The sequence below is a fragment of the Lepidochelys olivacea genome, assembly GCF_965140295.1.
Source record: "Lepidochelys olivacea isolate rLepOli2 genome assembly, chromosome: 2".
In the NCBI taxonomy this organism is placed as follows: domain Eukaryota; kingdom Metazoa; phylum Chordata; order Testudines; family Cheloniidae; genus Lepidochelys; species Lepidochelys olivacea.
Window position 1 is genome coordinate 40,062,741 of NC_140412.1, and position 17,411 is coordinate 40,080,151.

Below are 17,411 nucleotides of genomic sequence, written 5' to 3' on the forward strand. Positions count from 1 at the left end.
AGAATTTACAAAGGACCCTCAGGGGCATGACAGGAAGCTCATACTGAGACAGATGTAGCCTTAAAGACTTTTTATTAAAATAAATTAAGTAGTCAGGTTTCTCAATTCTTGAGTGAGAGGTGCAGCACTTATAAGAAGCTAATGCTAAGAGCTATCAAAGCTAACTTAGAGTTTACTTAACTAACTTAAACTTAAAATCACAACCTAATAAACAAAACTAAGAACAAAAGCTTAGAGAAACCAAGCTTATTCTAGTCCCCTTGGAACTTAGAAAGTTAAGAAAAACAAGTACAGCCTACCAATAGTAGTAGTTGTCGTAGATAGATCGATTTCTAGCAAGGTGGGTCATCTCTTTTATAGGGTACAAGTGCCTGAAATCCTTCCTCCTATGTTCTAATTTCATTCCTCACCCACAAAAATGTTAGGGTACACTTACTCCATAGGCTAGTATGTTTGTACGTATTAATGACATGTACATATGCACATATGTTATTTTTGTTCTCCGGTTATTTTGATTCTTTCCTTGTGGTGTACCTGTTAAGTTTGTGGGTACAGACTTGGAAACCCCCTATGCCATTCTTCCATTATCTATCTATCTAGGTGAAAGGTCTTAGACATATGAGTGGGTGTTAACTTGCTATCTAGGTGAAAGGTCTCAGACATATGTAAGCCAACTTTGCTATCTGGGTGAAAGGTCTCAGACATAGATATGCTAACTTTGCCTTAGCTCAGCATACAGGATATGGCCTGTAGGTCCCTAGCATTACAGCTGGACTTACTTTAATGTAAACCAGGTTAATCCTATAGGCTACACTAGAATATAGTCCAGAATCCTCAGTGGGGGGACGGGGACAATTGTGGTAAGATCTGATTATCTTGGCACCAGGTGCAGACTCATTTCCACTTATGGATATACATCTTTCTTGTGCTTAGTCTCCAACCGTTCAGTAATATATCTTTTACTTCCTGAGAACAGGCTTCCTTGATCCCAGTCAGCCATGGAGTAATCAGGCCTTGAGGTGGAGGACTGCGAGGTTGGGATGGTAGACACATCCTGCTTCTTGTCCTAGAAGGTGAGGTACTAGGGGAATGGTTTGAGGAGGCTTCACTGCCATTAGACACAGATATGGGAACCAAGTTTTTCTGGGCCATGTAGGTGCTATGAGAATAACCCTGGATTTATCCTGCTTGATCTTGTGAATGACTCGGCTTAGGAGTGGAGTTGGAGGAAATGCGTACATCAGTGGTGCCTCTCATTTTATGAGGAGAGCGTTGCCTAGGGATTGGTCTCCCAATCCCGCCCTGGAACAATATTGTGGGCACTTGGTGTTCTGAGCTGTTGAAAATAGATCTATGGTGGGGAACCCCTATAGTTTGAATATGGGTTTGAGAATTTCAGGATCCATCTCCCATTTGTGGGTTTGTGAGAAGTCCCTGCTTAGTATATCTGCTGCTGTATTCTGACATCCCAGCAGATAGGATGCCAATATCTCTATGTTGTTGGTGTTGCAACAATTCCAAAGTCGTATTGCCTCTGTACATAGAGAGTATGATCGTAATTCTCCTTGGCGGTTTATCTAAAACATACATGCAGTATTGTCCATAAGGATCTTGATGGCATAGTTCTTGATTAGAGGGGGAAAATGGTCGCATGCATTTCGGACAGCCCTTAGCTCTGGTAAGTTTATGTGCAGGTTGGACTCCGCTGGCGATCAGTGGCCTTGTACCGTATTGTTGAGTATGTGTGCCCCCCAACCTATTAGGGAAGTGTCTGTCGTCATTGTCATGGTTGGAGTTCTTTGTTGAAAAGGGACTCCTGAGAAGACATTGTTTGATTGTGTCCACCATGTTAACGAGTATTTTAATTTCTGCGTAGCATTGTGAGGCATCTGTTGAGAGTGTGTCTGTGCAGTACATACACTCTTCAAAGCCAGGCCTGCAAGCATCACATGTGGAGTCTGGCACGTTCGACAACAAACGTTGTTGCCAGCATGTGCCCCAAGAGTTTTAAACACGTTCTGAAGGATGTTTGTGGGCTTCCCCTCACTGCTGAAATTAGATTGACTGGAGTGAGGAAGCACTAGTGGGGTAGCATTGCTGTTAGAGAGTGAGACAGGCTCCTAAGAATTCCAACTTTTGGACAGGAACCAGGGGGGACTTTTGCACATTTATTTGCAATCCTAGGTTCATGAAAAGGGTTATTGTGCTCTGCGTGGCATTTATTGCTCCTTGTTGTGTTCATGCTCATATGAGGCTGTTATCCAAATATGGAAATATTACTCTGTGTCTGCAGAAATGAGCTGCAATGACAGCGAGAACCTTGGAAAAAACCCTTGGGGCAGTGGATAGGCCAAAGGGTACTACTCTGTATTGGAAATGCTGTTTCCCTATGGTGAATCTCAGGAATCTTATGTGTGATGGTGGATGGTAATATGAAAATAAGCATTCTGCAGGTCGAGGGCTGAGAGCCAATCTCCCTTTTCTAATGCCAGAATTATTGTGGTTAGAGTCACCATTTTGAAATGTTGTGTTCTCATGAATTTAACGAGTTTGCATAAATCCAGGATGGGTCTCCATCCACCGGTCTTTTTCTGAGTTAGAAAGTAGTGTGAATAAAAATATCTCCCCTTGTATTGCAATGGTACAGGTTCCATGGTACCTAATTGTACGAGGTGGTTTATTTCCTGTTGTAACAGGTGCTCGTGAAAGGTATCCCTGAAGAGGGACAGGGAAGAGGGGTGGGTAGGTGGGCTAGAAATAAAGGGGATGGAGTAGCCCTCTGGATAATTTCTAAAATCCATTTGTATGTCATAATGGTGTTCCAGACTGGGTACCATGGTGACAGGTGGTTTCAGAATGGACAGGGGACCATTTCTGGTTTCGGAGTCAGAAAGTGTAGAGGTCTCGTGCACTTGACCACACCTTCAAAATAATTGTCTAGAGATGGACTGTTGAGACATCAAAGGCTGATCTTGGTTCTGCCGAAGTCTGTTCTATCTTTGTTTAAGCCGTTGCTTGTACTGTCTTTGGGGCTGAGAGTATGACGTAGACCGGAATCTCTGGTTGTAAAACCTCCCTTGTTTCTTTTTGTTTGCAGGTACATAGATGTCCAGTTTTGGGCCTCACACTACAAGAAGGATGTGGAAAAATTGGAAAACGTCCAGAGGAGGGCAACAAAAATGATTAGGGGACTGGAACACATGAGTTATGAGGAGAGGCTGAGGGAACTGGGATTGTTTAGTCTGCGGAAGAGAAGAATGAAGGGGGATTTGATAGCTGCTTTCAACTACCTGAAAAGGGGTTCCAAAGAGGATGGATCTAGGCTGTTCTCAGTGATAGCAGATGACAGAACAAGGAGTAATGGTCTCAAGTTGCAGTGGGGGAGGTTTAGGTTTGATATTAGGAAAAACTTTTTCACTAAGAGGGTGGTGAAACACTGGAATGGGTTACCTAGGGAGGTGGTGGAACCTCCTTCCTTAGAAGTTTTTAAGGTCAGGCTTGACAAAGCCCTGGCTGGGATGATTTAGTTGGGGATTGGTCCTGCTTTGAGCAGGGGGTTGGACTAGATGACCTCCGGAGGTCCCTTCCAACCCCGATATTCTATGATTCTATGTCCATGGTTTTTAAGGTTGCCCTTGAGTCCTCAGGGTGTGTAAAGATATATCGGTTTTGTCTGCGAATTGTTTTTGACCTTCGAAGAGGAGGTCCTCAACCATTGCCTGGATCTCCCTTGGGAATCCGGAGAGATGGAGCCAGGATGCGTGGCACATGACCATGGATGTTGCGATGGATCGTGCTGCCGTGTCTGCGGAGTCAAGAGAGGCCTGTAGGGCCATCCTGACGATGAGACCCCCTTTGGAAATGTTCTCCTTATATTCTTCTTTTTTTGTCATCTGGTAAATTTTCAATAAATTATGACATTTTGGAGAACAGATTGTGTGTATATTTAGCCAGCAGGGCTGCATAGTTGGCTATGTGGAACTGAAGTGTAGCTGAGGAATAGGCTTCCACCCGAAAAGGTCTAGCCTTTTCCACTCCTTATCATATGGGGTCATTTGGGACTGGTGTTGTTTCCCCCTTTGATTGACCACCTCCACCACTAAGGAGTTTGGTGCGAGGTATGTGAATAAATATTCAGCCTCTTTTGCTGTCACATAATATTTTTTTGTCAGACCTCTTACATGAAGGTGGTGCTGTAGCAGGTGTTTGCCAGATTATTTTTGCAGGCTCCATGATAGCATTGTTAATTGGCAAGGCTATCTTTGCTGCTGGGGATGTGTCACAGGTTGCCCCCCTTTGGATGCCACTTGATGTGCTGAGATACCACTGAGCCTGCCTGTTATGCCAACCTAGGCACCCTTTTTACCTGTCTTGCTGACCAAGCTATTAAGCTTCCTCCAGCACACACACAGACAGGGCCACACCAAATTGCAGAACGAAACAGACACTGAGATCAGTTCTGGGAAGGCTCAGTTTAAGGGACTTGCCCAAGCACTCAGGTGTCCACCTCCCTTGGAGTGCAGATCCAAAGATATATTATGAAATCTGCCTCCTCCCTCAGTGTGGAGGAAGGTATGCACAGCCTCTTACCCCGCACCTTCAATTATGAATTGTACACATGGGGTTATATTATAAACAAGAAATAAGTTTATTAACTACAAAAGGTAATTTTAAGTGAATATAAGAGATAACAGACTGAACAAAATAGATTACTGAGCAAATACACCTAAGTACGAAAACTAAGCTCAATATACTTAAGAAACAGATTACAAAATGTAATTTCTTACCCATAATGTTATTTTAGGCAGGTTGCAAAGTTTCCGTGGTTCAGACTTGCACTTATAGTTCTTTTCAGACTGGACCCCTGTCTCAGTTTGGACACACCCCCACCTTCCCTTCAGGTGGCTTTAGCAGTCTTTCTTTTTGGGCAGACAGGCTATGGGGAGGAGGAGTCCCGTTTGCCTTCCTCTCCACTCTTAAATAGGATTTATATAAGGCAGGAATCCTTTGTTTTCCAAGCTTAACCCCCCCCTCACCCCTGTCAGTGGGAAGTTACAAAAAGTCCCAGATAATGTTTAGTGTCAGATGACAAGACCACCTGACCTAGTAGTGTCACAGTTACATCCCTGGATGCCTCCCAGGCAGGAGAGAGATTAATATCATCATGGTTTTGTTGTCCCTTCCTGATGGCTCATCAAATCTGACAGCCTGTTGTCTGGTGGGTGTCTTCCCAATACACACCCAGTTGTGATGATTACATAGTCCATATTCCAAACTTTAGATACAGAAATGATATATGCACAAAAATTGGATAATCACATCCAGTAAATTATAACCTTTCCAATGATACCTTACAAGACCAATCTTGCATAAATACATCTCAGTTATGTCATATCCATAACATAAGCATATTTCCATAAAGAATAAGGAGTGCAATGTGACAGGATGCATGGAGTATGTTATGATGGGCTTCTGGGTCGTGCCAATGAAACACAACCCTTTTGAAGAGGTCCTGAAAGGATTTGAAATCATCCCCCATAGTGTGTGTTTGGGTGGCATTATGGTTTCGTCCGGTAATAAAGATGAGAGCTGAGTAGGCAGCGAAGTATCATGTTTGGCTGTGTCCTCAGGTTCCTTGGTCTCTTCCTCTTGTGTTTCTGAGAGTGCTAGGGCAGTTGGTGAAGAGGACCTGGCTGTTCTGGACTTAGGCGGGCCAGGGGGCCTGCGGTTTTGGGCCCTATATATTGCCCAGGGATCCCAGAATGACCAGTTAGGTGGGAATGGTATGGGAGAGGTGCCCATGGGTCACCATACCATCCTCATATATCCGCAGGTGCTTGGTGATGAAATGGTCCTGGCTTGGGTTAGGAGTGTCATGGAGTGTATATTGCTGCGTTATCCTCTTTTTCCTCATCACTGGAGATAAGAGGGGCTGATCTGCAGGGAGTAGTCAGCTGGCTTGGTACTGATCTGGATGGGTACCCTCTGTACTAAGTAAAGAAAATTCAGGTGTTGAGACCACTATCAGGTCCGCATGCCTCATGAATTGCTGCAGAACTGTGAGGCTCAGTGCTGGAGATGGCATGGTGGAAGCTACTGGTGCTGACGATTTAGAGCTGTGTGGCATAGGTACAGCAGGTGGCGCCATTGTACAGCTTGGTGCCGAGAGCTTCTTCACTGGGTGCTGAGCTGGTAGGTTTTACTTTAGTGTGTGAACTTCCTATAGAGCTTGCCTGAATAGGGTCTTTAACTCTTCAGGAACCTTTGGTGCCAGATGTTCCTGGTGTCTCGTGGTCCAGTGCTCTCTGTGCTGTTGGCACTGGGGCAGATTTTTCAGTTGGAGATCACTTTCTTTTAGGCGATCCTCAGTGCGGGGATGTCTGTGATCACTTTTTGGTAGTCTTTCTAGGCTCCTTGGCAGCCGTTGTTGAAGTGGAGCCCCTGTCAGAGGCTGCCTCTGGCGAACGTTGGCCAGGCCAGTCTCGGGGTCGGAGACTGGCCTGAGGGATTTCTCCATCATGAGGAGCTTCAGTTGGAGATCTCTGGCTTTTTTTTGTCTTGGCTGTCAGTTTTCTGCAGCGTGGGAACTTTTGAGTAATATGTGTCACACCAAGGAAGTGGACACACTGAGCATGGGTGTCAGAGACTGGTATGGAAAGTCTGCAAGTCAGGCAGCGTTTAAAGCTAGGTGAGCCGGGCATGCCTGAGGGAATCGGTCTCTTGTTTGAGGCTAAAGCTGTATGCCTGCTGGAGAGACATGAGAAGACAGGGAAGGTGAATGGAATTTTGTTTTAAATGAAAATTAAAGAAATTAGAGTAGGGTAAAGGGATAGGGAAGCTAACCACAACTAATCTAACGCTATCATTATAAACTATCTACCATTAATCTTATCTGAGGTCAGGGAGGGCACTGCTGATCACTCAGACTCAAGCCAAAGGCAGTAGAGAAGGGGGATAGTTGGCTGCACACCGCTATGTAACCACTCTGAGAGGCTCAAGATGGCTACGATGCATGTGCTGCCCAGCCGGGCTCTGCTACCACAAATCTCCGATTACAAGTGCAGGGCGACAAGACACCTAAAGTGAAGCACCCACAGGGGCACTCTTCGAAAAACAATAGCACTTCCCTACCTCTCAGAGGTATTGTGAGGATAAATAAATTACAAGATTGCTAAGTGCTCAGATACTACAGGCATGAGGGCTATATAAATACCTAAGATAGCTGACCAAGTACCAGCCACCTGGCTAAAAGAATATTTCACCCATCTTCATGACGGCAACTGACAGCATTTTTTTTGTAGTGGGGTACTGAATAAAATAATGCACTTGCATGTAATTGGTATAAGGCTTCGTACTGTATGATGATGTGCACGTGAAATTTAAGCTAATGTAAATATTACAAATGAAATAAAGGAGGTAGTTGAAAAAAGTCTTGCATTTTGTCCCTAAAATTTTCACAAGTGTAAGCAGGGTCTGAATAAGCTCTCCACTGACAACTAGCTGGGAGGGGGTGAGACTTCAGGAGCAAACTGTATTTACATGAACACACCTACTTTGCCTACATATCCAGCAGACAGAACTGCATTGCTCAAAGTGATCAACTTTGGCTAATGTTGGGTTACAAATCACTTTAGTACTGAATGCAGGGGAAGTGAAATGTTATCAATGTTGCTATCTTTATTGAGTAAAGGGGAGCAGAACTATGCTTAACTTGTCCCAAATGAGGGGGTCACCCTCAGCTGAAAGGATCTTGCTAAGCCAGGGGCTCGAATGCCAGACCCCTATGAAAGCAAGAGGGGTGGGGACAAGTGTCCCAGCCAGGCAGTGTGGACCCTCCTTAAGGGTCCCTGGTCTGGTTTAACCTGTTCCTCCTCACTGTTCAAAGATAGAGCTAAACAGGCTCCATTAGGAGTCTTTTGTTATTTTAACTGCTCAATAGAGCTGAAATCACTTGTGGATTTCCCTTCAGTCTGCTTCAGGTTCCCCCACTAAGAGCTGACAATCAGTAAGAGCTGAAAATCACTGAGATCTGACAATCACTCAGAGTTGGGTGGAACTGCAAGAGACTGACCTGCAGAGTTCACAAAGAGAGGATGGTGGAAACGGTGAGCAGGTGGCCAGCGGGAGCGGAGAGGAACGAGTGGGGTAGCAAGCGGAACTGCGGCTGGCAGCGCAGCCAGCCAGAGCAAGTGCTCAAATGGTGGATCAAGCAAAGTGCCTTCTTCCCCGCACCCCTGCAGGAGGTGAGCTCACACAGATACACCTCTGAACCCTTGGTCCTCACTGACCAAGGACAGACACTGCCCCACGCACTCTGGGGTGGGTGTCCTGCTCACAGTTTTATGTTTATGAATCCTGCTTGTGCTTTTCCCTAATTAATGTCAGGTGACTTCCTTCCTTTCATTAAAGTTTCTTCTCTACACTTGGACCCTATGTTTGTGAGCGGGGAAGTATTGCCTCTCAGAGGCACCCCGGGGTGGTGTGTAATTTTCCCAGGTTACTGGGTGTGGGCTCTTGGCAGTTCTATGCTAGATATTGAACCCGGCCCTGGTTGCTGCCGGCTCCACCTGGCAGAAGGATTACACAAGTAATCTCTAAAACACATACCATTCGTGTACTGATCATGTTTTTTTCTTTTATTTATTATTGAAGCATCATCCATTATGAGGATTGGGTAAAACTTTATATATTTGCTTTTCAAAATTACATAAAAGTAAGGCCTAAAGAAAAAATGCAAAAACCTTCTCAGAGGGTTCTTACAAACTACAAGTGACATTTTGTTCTATTTGGTACCATAGATCCTTGGCTCCCTGACATACTAGTGGAGAGTCCCAGGAAGTCATTCCAGATGGTGGTCTGCCAAGGACAAAACTGAAATGCAGTACATTGCCACACTCAGTTCATTACCCTACACATCAGTAATGCCTTTAACCTCAATTGTTTTTCAAACAGAGTTTATTCAAGCTGCAGGAAGCACAAGTTGCTGCTGGTTGTTGTAGAAGGATTGCATGAGGATGGGGGCGAGGCCTCAAGAGAAGATATATTTCTTTATATCCTTCAGGGCTGTTATTTTTTCCACTGAGAGGAGGCAGAGAGAGAAGGGCTACAACCTGAAAAAGCAGTTTTCAATCAAGAAAACTTCTTTTTGGTTAAACATTCCCAGTTCCCTATGTGCTATTAGGCAAAGGGTATAAATGCGAACAGGTTTCATTTGTAGATAAACTTATTAGAACCGACTGTTTCCAGGAATCTTTTTATATATTGCCCCATTAGGGAACTTTTTATAACATGTATAATGAAGTATAAACATTTCACATTTGGACGTGTTGTGATCCCTGATCCCCACTACACCATAGTATTTAGATAGCTATTTCTGAGTGAGACTACCTCAATTCGGGGCAGTTCCTCAAATTTGTTACCTAAGAAGAATGATTCATGTGTGGGAACCTCCCTCACATCCTCTGCAGTATAGAGCGATATAAAAACAAAAATTAAAAGATCATTTAGCTTCTGTGCAATGGCCTTGTCTTCCTTGAGTGCTTCTTTAGCACCTTGATCATCCAGCGGCCCCACTAATTGTTTGGGAGGTTTCCTGGTCCTGATATACTTTTAAAAATTTGCTGTTAGGTTTTATGCTTTTTGCTAGTTGCTCTTCAAATTATTTTTGGCTGTCTAATTATACTTTTCCAGTTTACTTGCTGGAGTTTAGGTTCCTTTCTATTTTCCTCAGTAGGGTTTGACTTACAATTTTTAAAAGATATATTTTTTTGTCTCTAACTTCCTCTTTTACTCTGGTTAGCCATGGTGGCATTTTATTTTGCTCTGCTGACTGTTTTTCTTTATTTGGGGTATACATATAGGTTAAGCCTCTATTATGGTGTTTTAAAAAAGTTTCCATGCAGCTTGCAAGCACTTCACTCTTGTGACAGTTCCTTTTAATTTCCATTTAACTACCCTTCTCATATTTTTCTATAATTACCCTTTTTGAGGTTACATGCTACCATTGAGGGTTTCTTTGGTATTTTCTCCTCCTACAAGAATGTTAAATTTCATTACATTATGATCACTATTACTGAGTGGTTCAGCTACATTCTCTTTTTGGACCATATCCTGTGCACCTCTTAGGACAGAGGTGGGCAAACTATGGCCCGTGGGCCATATCCGGCCTGCGGAACCATCTTGCCCAGCCCTTGAGCTCCTGGGCAGGGAGGCTAGCCCCCGGCCCCTCCCCTGCTGTTCCCCCTCCCCCGCATCCTCAGCTCACTGCGCTGCCGGTGCGATGCTCTGGGTGGCGGGGCTGTGAGCTCTTGCTGGGCAGCGCAGCTGCAGAGTCCAGCCTGACCTGGTGCTCTGTGCTGCGCGGTGGCGTGGCTGGCTCCAGCTGGGCAGCATGGCTGCCTGACCTGGTGCTCTGAGCGGTGCGGCTGTAGCACCGCCAGCCACTGGTGCTCCAGATAGAGTGGTAAGGGGGGTAGGGAACAGGGAGGGTTGGATAGAGGGCAGGGAAGTTTGGGGTTGTGGTCAGGGGTGTGGATAGGGGGTGGGGTGGTCAGAGGGTGGAGAAAAGGGGAGTTGAATGGGGGCAGGAGTCCCTGGGGGCCAGTCAGGAAGGAGAGGGGGAGTTGGATCGGGTGGCAGGGGGCAGTCAGGGGACAGGGAGGGATGGATGGGGCAGGGGTCCTGGTGGGGCCTGTCAGGAGGCAAGAAGCAGGGGGGGTCGGATGGGGGCGGGAGCCGGGCTGCGACTGGCTGTTTGGGGAGGCACAGCTCCTCTAACTGGCCCTCTGTACAATTTCGGAAACCCGATGTGGCTTTCAGTCCAAAAAGTTTGCCCACCCCTGACTTAGGACTGTAAGAAGAATTAAACTCCATGCAGCCACGGAGACACCCTCTTTACCAGGATCAGGCTGGCAACACTCATCCACCCACCTACCCTTGAACTTGGCAAAAGTATCAGTTCCCTTTTGACACAGTGAGGGCGTTATGCTAGTTGCCCCTTCTCCTTGGTTGGCTGGGAAGAAATTTTTCCGGCAGGGGCAAGGTGGGTTTTTTTCACCATCCCCACAGCTGGTCTGGGATCTTGTGGGGTGGAGTTGAGGAGTTAGATTACAGTGTTACAACTTTATGCATAAAACTTGTGGTAGATGTGTAGTGTAGGTATTCGGTGTGGAAGGGATGCGGTTATTGGATAAAATGGTTTGGAAAAGGATTTGAAGGAAAGCATCCCTTATGGGAGCTGAGTAAGGCGGGTTTGAGGCTCTGATGTCTCATCATTGTGGAGTAGACCCCCCCTCCTTTTCCTGGCCCCCTTTAAGAGACCTGAGGAAATGCATTTGGGGGTCCTATGTCTCGATCAGCAGGGAGCTGACATCTTCCTCTCTATACTGTAAAATTTGTTGCCAGGTACTGCCAGATATTATAAGTGATAAAGCTCCAGCCCAATTAAACCACATCCATGGTGTCCTATCGTTCTTCCAGTGTAGATGGGCAGTGTTGGCAATTTCTGTTTTAGGATTTTGTTAAAAATTACCAAGGTCAATATATTTATAATAATATACTTGGAATGTTGGAAACTGGAACATACACTTGGAAAATGAAAGTGCAGTAGATTTTCTGGAATTCTTTTCTACAAGTTAACCTAGTAATCAAACAATGCTACACAGAGGAAAAGACATAGATCTGATTCTATACTTTAACATACATGTACCAGCTAAACATCAAAAATAATTAAACGAGTAAGATACACTGCTACAGACACACATCTAACAAGAGGAACCTTAAAAAAAAACCTGACCTACTAAACCAGAGTATGGGACTAGCTAAGTGAAATCAAACAAATGTATTAAAACCGAAACAATAAAACTAACCCAAAGGTTCCTCAGAAAGAGCCATTCCCTATGTTCCATGCTAAACATATCAACGTAACTTACAAAGAATTAAGAAAGAAAATAGTATCACTACTAACGCAAAGAATAAAGTCTCTGTGACATTCTCAGGAAATCTCAAGATAAACTTCATCCTGGAAACACTAAGCACCATGTAAAACACCATGCAGTCATTCTCTTGGTGCATGCTGGAAATATCCTAGCACATGGCAGACATCAGTACAAGTTCTTCCAGTTCTCAGCACATCACTTCCACAGATCATAAAATAAACCCAGATGCAGCAACACTGATTGCCAAGTAAAAAGCAAAAATGTGAACATCCTGAAAATGAACTGCGGTACATGTATATAAGATTAAACCAAACTGACAAGCAAACACACATAAAGTACCAGCTACTCTCTGCATTAAACAAATGCAGAATAAAATTAAAATAGTACTGCATATCACAAAGAACAAGTCAAGCCAGCTAATTAAAATGTTGCATTAAATATTCGTTAAAAACTCTTTCAAAGCTAAAACACACACTGTTATTGAAAGCAAGCTCAAATGAAAACACTCAGAGTTTTGTTCAAGATGGAAGAAAGTTCTAGCAGTTATGAAAGGAGAATACGCAGCTTGCCTGTAATAGCTGATTCCCTTATCCTGTAATCTTAATACTGTTTTAGGAATTCCTATCATAGTCAAAAAATGTACCCAGAAGGCTCAAATCAAAACCTGCTGATTATACTGATGCCAGTTAGTTGTGGGAAAGGACTAAGGCAATTTCCTCATGTGGCTCACTTTGAAAAAGCCAGTGTGCCCATTGGGCTGACCATTAGAAGGTCTGTTGGGGTCAGTACCATCTTGCCCTTCAAGAAGTGCCACTGGACAGCACCATTTTGTGAGAAGGGCAAGTTATCCATGCAGCTCTCACATCACAACGCCAACCAGGTCTGGGCAAATTATTTCAAGCTAAGGATCTAAAATAAGAAATCACTGTGGTATTTTACTAGTAAAATTAATGTTTCAAATGACAGGAAACCAACTATGATGACTTATAAATGAATAATCAGCAGACATTATTACTGCTCCTCCCCCATTCTGTCCCTGCCCCTTCATCTTTACTGTCAGTGGACCTTCTTCTTTCTCCTCCCTCTATCTTTTTGGTGTTCCCCAGGGATCTGGCCATGATTATCCCCTACACTCACTCAGAGTGGCCTCATCTACTTCCATAGTCTTTCATCACTTCACTGCTGATAACACTCAGATATGCCTGCCCATTCCTGACCCCTCTCCATTTGCTACGGCTTGTATATCATCTTTCTGGACATCCTCTTGGCAAAAACTGAACTGCTATCTTTTCTCCTGTCCCTCTTCATTGTGTTTGAGAAACCACCCTCTCCACTAGGGAAGAACTTCCATTCTGGAACCCACAAAGCCATGCATGCACTGAATATGGATTGAACAAGTTCCAGAGAAGTTTGAAAAACTTTGTGGTTTTGCTTGAAAAAATTGTCTTTGAGCTTGGACAAACAGGTCTTTTCAAGCACAAACACTTCAAAATGAGCTGTGAGCACTTGCTTATGGTCACCATAGCATCTTCCTTCACTCTGAAGCATAAACCCTTTGGCTGTTTTAAAATATATGAAAGCTTTGTTTTACTTTTAAAATGCCTATTTTGTCATCTGAAAAGCAGAATGATGATTTTAGAACTTTGAAATTAACCACAGGAGTTCCAGAATCCTATATGCAGCTGGGGTGTAATTGGTCCTGTGGGGCAGAGTAAAATCCTAAGGTGCTTTCCCCACCAGCCTTTCACAGCACTCTCAGATCCATGCAAAACTTGATAAGAGTGAAGGTAGAGCTTGAACTATGCTGTGCTTTTGTCACTTTGTCTCTCCTCTTCTCCCTATCTAGTATTCTAATGCCCTATTCATCTATCTCTGGTATATCTAATCATTTTCATGTATACAGTTATTACAGTGGTGTTGTAGCTGTGTTGGTCCCAAGATATTAGAGAGACAAGTGGGTGAGGTAATATCTTTTATTGGACCAACTTCTGTTCAGGAGAGAGACAAGTTTTCGAAAGATATTACCTCACCCATCTTGTCTCTTTCATCATTTTCATGTTGTTTTCAAAAGGATTTAATCCTGATCTCAATTACAGTTTAGAAATAAAAGCATAAAAAGTCCAAGTAAACAAACAAACAAACAAAACCTTTCACTATAAATACCAACCATTTCATCTCTTCACTTTCTCTGCTGTACCTCTTTTCAATCTGTTTTCAGGTATTTCCAAACTTTAGATTCCAAAAAACCATATTCACATTTTACCCTCAGATACACATATACAACACAATGGAAGTCAATATATACAAGAGTGACACCTGAGAGTAGATTCTGCTTGAATCATAGAATAATGAAAGTACAAATTATAACATGCTCATTCATGAGAAAATAAATTAATCTCAGTATGAATTTCAAAAGCACTGTATATTAGCCATTATAATGCAAATACATGGAATGCAACAAAACTGTGATGACTAATTAATTCATAGTAATTGAGGTAACTCTTTTTAAATTTTAAATATCAAGCAAATGTATTTATGCTGTGTCTACTATGTGTAGCTACATTATATCCTGAATTTAACCCACAGCAAAGTCCCCCCCGTCTCATACTGGACTCATTATGATCCAGAATTGAACAAGATCCTTAAAGTCCACTGGAAGAAATTTTAGCAGGTGAGCTAAACGGAATTCTCCCAGTGGGCAATCCAGGAGTAACTGTGCTAAACCTTTTTCAGCTGGAAGTCTCTTTTGCATATCGTACAGTCCACATTATGGACAAATCAGCTGAAATGTGTCATTCTACAAATGCAGCTGTTTCCCCTTACAGAAGCAAAAAAAAAAAAAACCATTTATGAGCCAATAGAAAAAAAATCTACTTTGTCCTTCCCTAACTTAGAAATGTCTAAACTGCTTTATTCAAATTTTGTAAAAATACAAACAAAGGAAACAAAAAAACCCCAAACTGTTGTTCCTAGCCTAAGAACTTGAATGCCAAGTCTCCTCGTGGAGTTATTTTCTATGGCCATATAATAAGCCATTCAAAAAAGGAATTTCTAACTAAATAAACAAAAGACGTGTGTAATAATTACAGCGTAACAATGATACAAATAACAGTTTCAAATGTACAATTCAAAACTCTATTTCATAGAAAATATTTGCAATGCAAAGTAAAAACAGTGAAAAAATACTTTGTTCAGACATACTGCAGATTATATCCCCAATGTTTTTTGTCCAAAAGACACAACATTTTGAATTATTTCCTTACCTACTGGCCATATTCCATTCAAGTGCTGGGTTTTGAGAATTTCTTTCACTCTCTGTCAGCACACCTCCTTTACTATTGTCCTTCTCTGGTTTCAGCTGATCCCACTGTGCAGTACCAATGTTGATAGACTGCAGATCTATTTGGTATTGTCTGTCTTCAACCTCTGATCCAGGGTCTCGAAGAATTCCCAAATTCAGTGCTCTCCTATCATGATAGAAAGATTTTTGCGAGTTAAAGAGAGAAAGTTGCCACTCTGTACAGTGCTATAAACTATGGTCTAAATACTGACGATCATGATCAGCAAAATTCCTATTAACCTCGATGGGAATTTTCTCACAGTAAGTTAGGAGGGCTCAATTCTGCCACCCTTATGTTGAGTAGTACCATATCATAGGCTGAGCCATTAAAGTGAATGGGAGGTCATTCCACTCACTTCGGATTTGGGCCTTCGGGTATGAGAAGCCCCATTGAAAATAATGGAAATAATGAACCATTAAATGTGAGTAAGGATGGCAGAATCAAGCTCTCAGTAAGGGCTTCAGGTTATGACCCTATAGCAAGAAGATATATTAAGTGTATACTTAATTATTTAAACTTTTAGAAGACTATACAGAACTAGAAGGTTATAAAAAAGGGAAGCTGGGATTTTCCAAGGAGTCCAAAGTAGTAAGGTACCCAAATCCCATGGAAAGTGTTAGGTGCGTAACTTCCTTAGGCCCCTCTGAAAATTCCAGCCAGAGTGTTTTGCAAATATACTATCAAAGTCACCAAAAGTGTTCTGCAACCAGAATGCAGTAGAGTACTATAAGAAACTCCACTATGAGCTAATGTGTTCAAATTTAGCACCTCCATGAAAAAATAAAAGTAGTAAGGACATTTCAAAATGTATTTTGTTAATTTATTTTGACACATTTCATTTTTACCATTCACAGCACTCACCTTAAGTATCTAAAGGTACAAGTAAAATTTCCACAATATGCCTTATTGTGTAAAAATAATTTAATCATAGTAATATGAGATTTCATTAAAACATTTTGTTATTAAATGTTTGCTGACAAATGAGGAAACAAAGAGCAACATTTTGAGCAAATTATTTAATGTGTGGCTAATGCAAGGTTCTGCTGCATTGTATTTTTCAGTTTATTATTCAGTACTTTAAAGACACATAAAAGAATGTGTTCAGCAACATATTCAAGAGTTTTCTGGACCAGAGGAGGCAGCTGAGACAATTATGAAGGCAATACAATTGTTATCAGCGGATTACTGTACCACCATTTGTCTTCAGACTTCTGCTAAAGATCAGTGGAGAATCTTTGGATGAATCAGCTTGCCCACTCTATCTTGAAACTATACAGAGTAATGCAAGCTGTTCATTTAATAATGTAATAAAAAGGTATAACTGAATTTAATACTAGTTTTAAAATACATCAAAAAATAAGGTGAATCAGATATTCCTACAATTTTCCCTTAAAAGGCACGATGCCAATTTATAATCTCTTCCTCATGAATTTACACATTACATATTTTAAGCTGAAGCTTCCCATTCACATATAGTTTCTGATCTTCGCATAAAACTTATCAATTTTACAAAAATATTTAATCTTTGGTGTTAAGAAACTAAAGTTTTACACACACACACACGACAAAACATATGTGTCTACATGCAGAGTCATATGAATGGTCATAGGGCCTAGTGTTTTGAACAAATCATTCATGTCTATGCAATGTAGTGGCACTGTGCAGTAGTCCTATATTTTTCTTGAAAACTTAAGCAAAAGTATACTACATACAACCTATGTCACTAGAGATATTTCAAAATATGCTGTGATCTTTAAAACTCAGAGTGCTCTTGTCAACCCTCTCTCCTGAGAAGTCTAATCCATAACAACTATGATGTAATTTATTTCCCTTGCAAGACAGTTTCATGAATACATGTACAGTTATTCATATTACAAATTACCAAGTGACCTTCGGTCATATGATAACTTGATTATTTGCTTTGTTTAATCCAAATAAAGACTGGAGCATGTATTTTGGGAAATATTAGCCAAAATAAAAGCATCAAGAGACACATCCTGTGAAGTCCATGTGTTTAGATTTCTCTAAAAATATAAATACAACATATAGTAATTTAGTGTACTGGCATAGTGAAATCCTTCTTCTCCTCTCCTCCGCAATCAAATTCCATAAAGCACATTTTTCAATCATTATT

The 17,411-nt window shown here is 42.1% G+C and overlaps 1 protein-coding gene across 1 annotated transcript in view; it reads right to left on the reverse strand.

Moving 5' to 3' along the window:
- VPS13B (vacuolar protein sorting 13 homolog B) overlaps positions 1 to 17,411 on the reverse strand; it is a 928,263-nt gene that overhangs the window by 253,469 nt on the left and 657,383 nt on the right. The window contains exon 31 of the mRNA XM_084621078.1: positions 15,200 to 15,403. Coding sequence (XP_084477204.1) covers positions 15,200 to 15,403 — 204 coding nt within the window. The remainder of the gene's footprint in view (positions 1 to 15,199; positions 15,404 to 17,411) is intronic.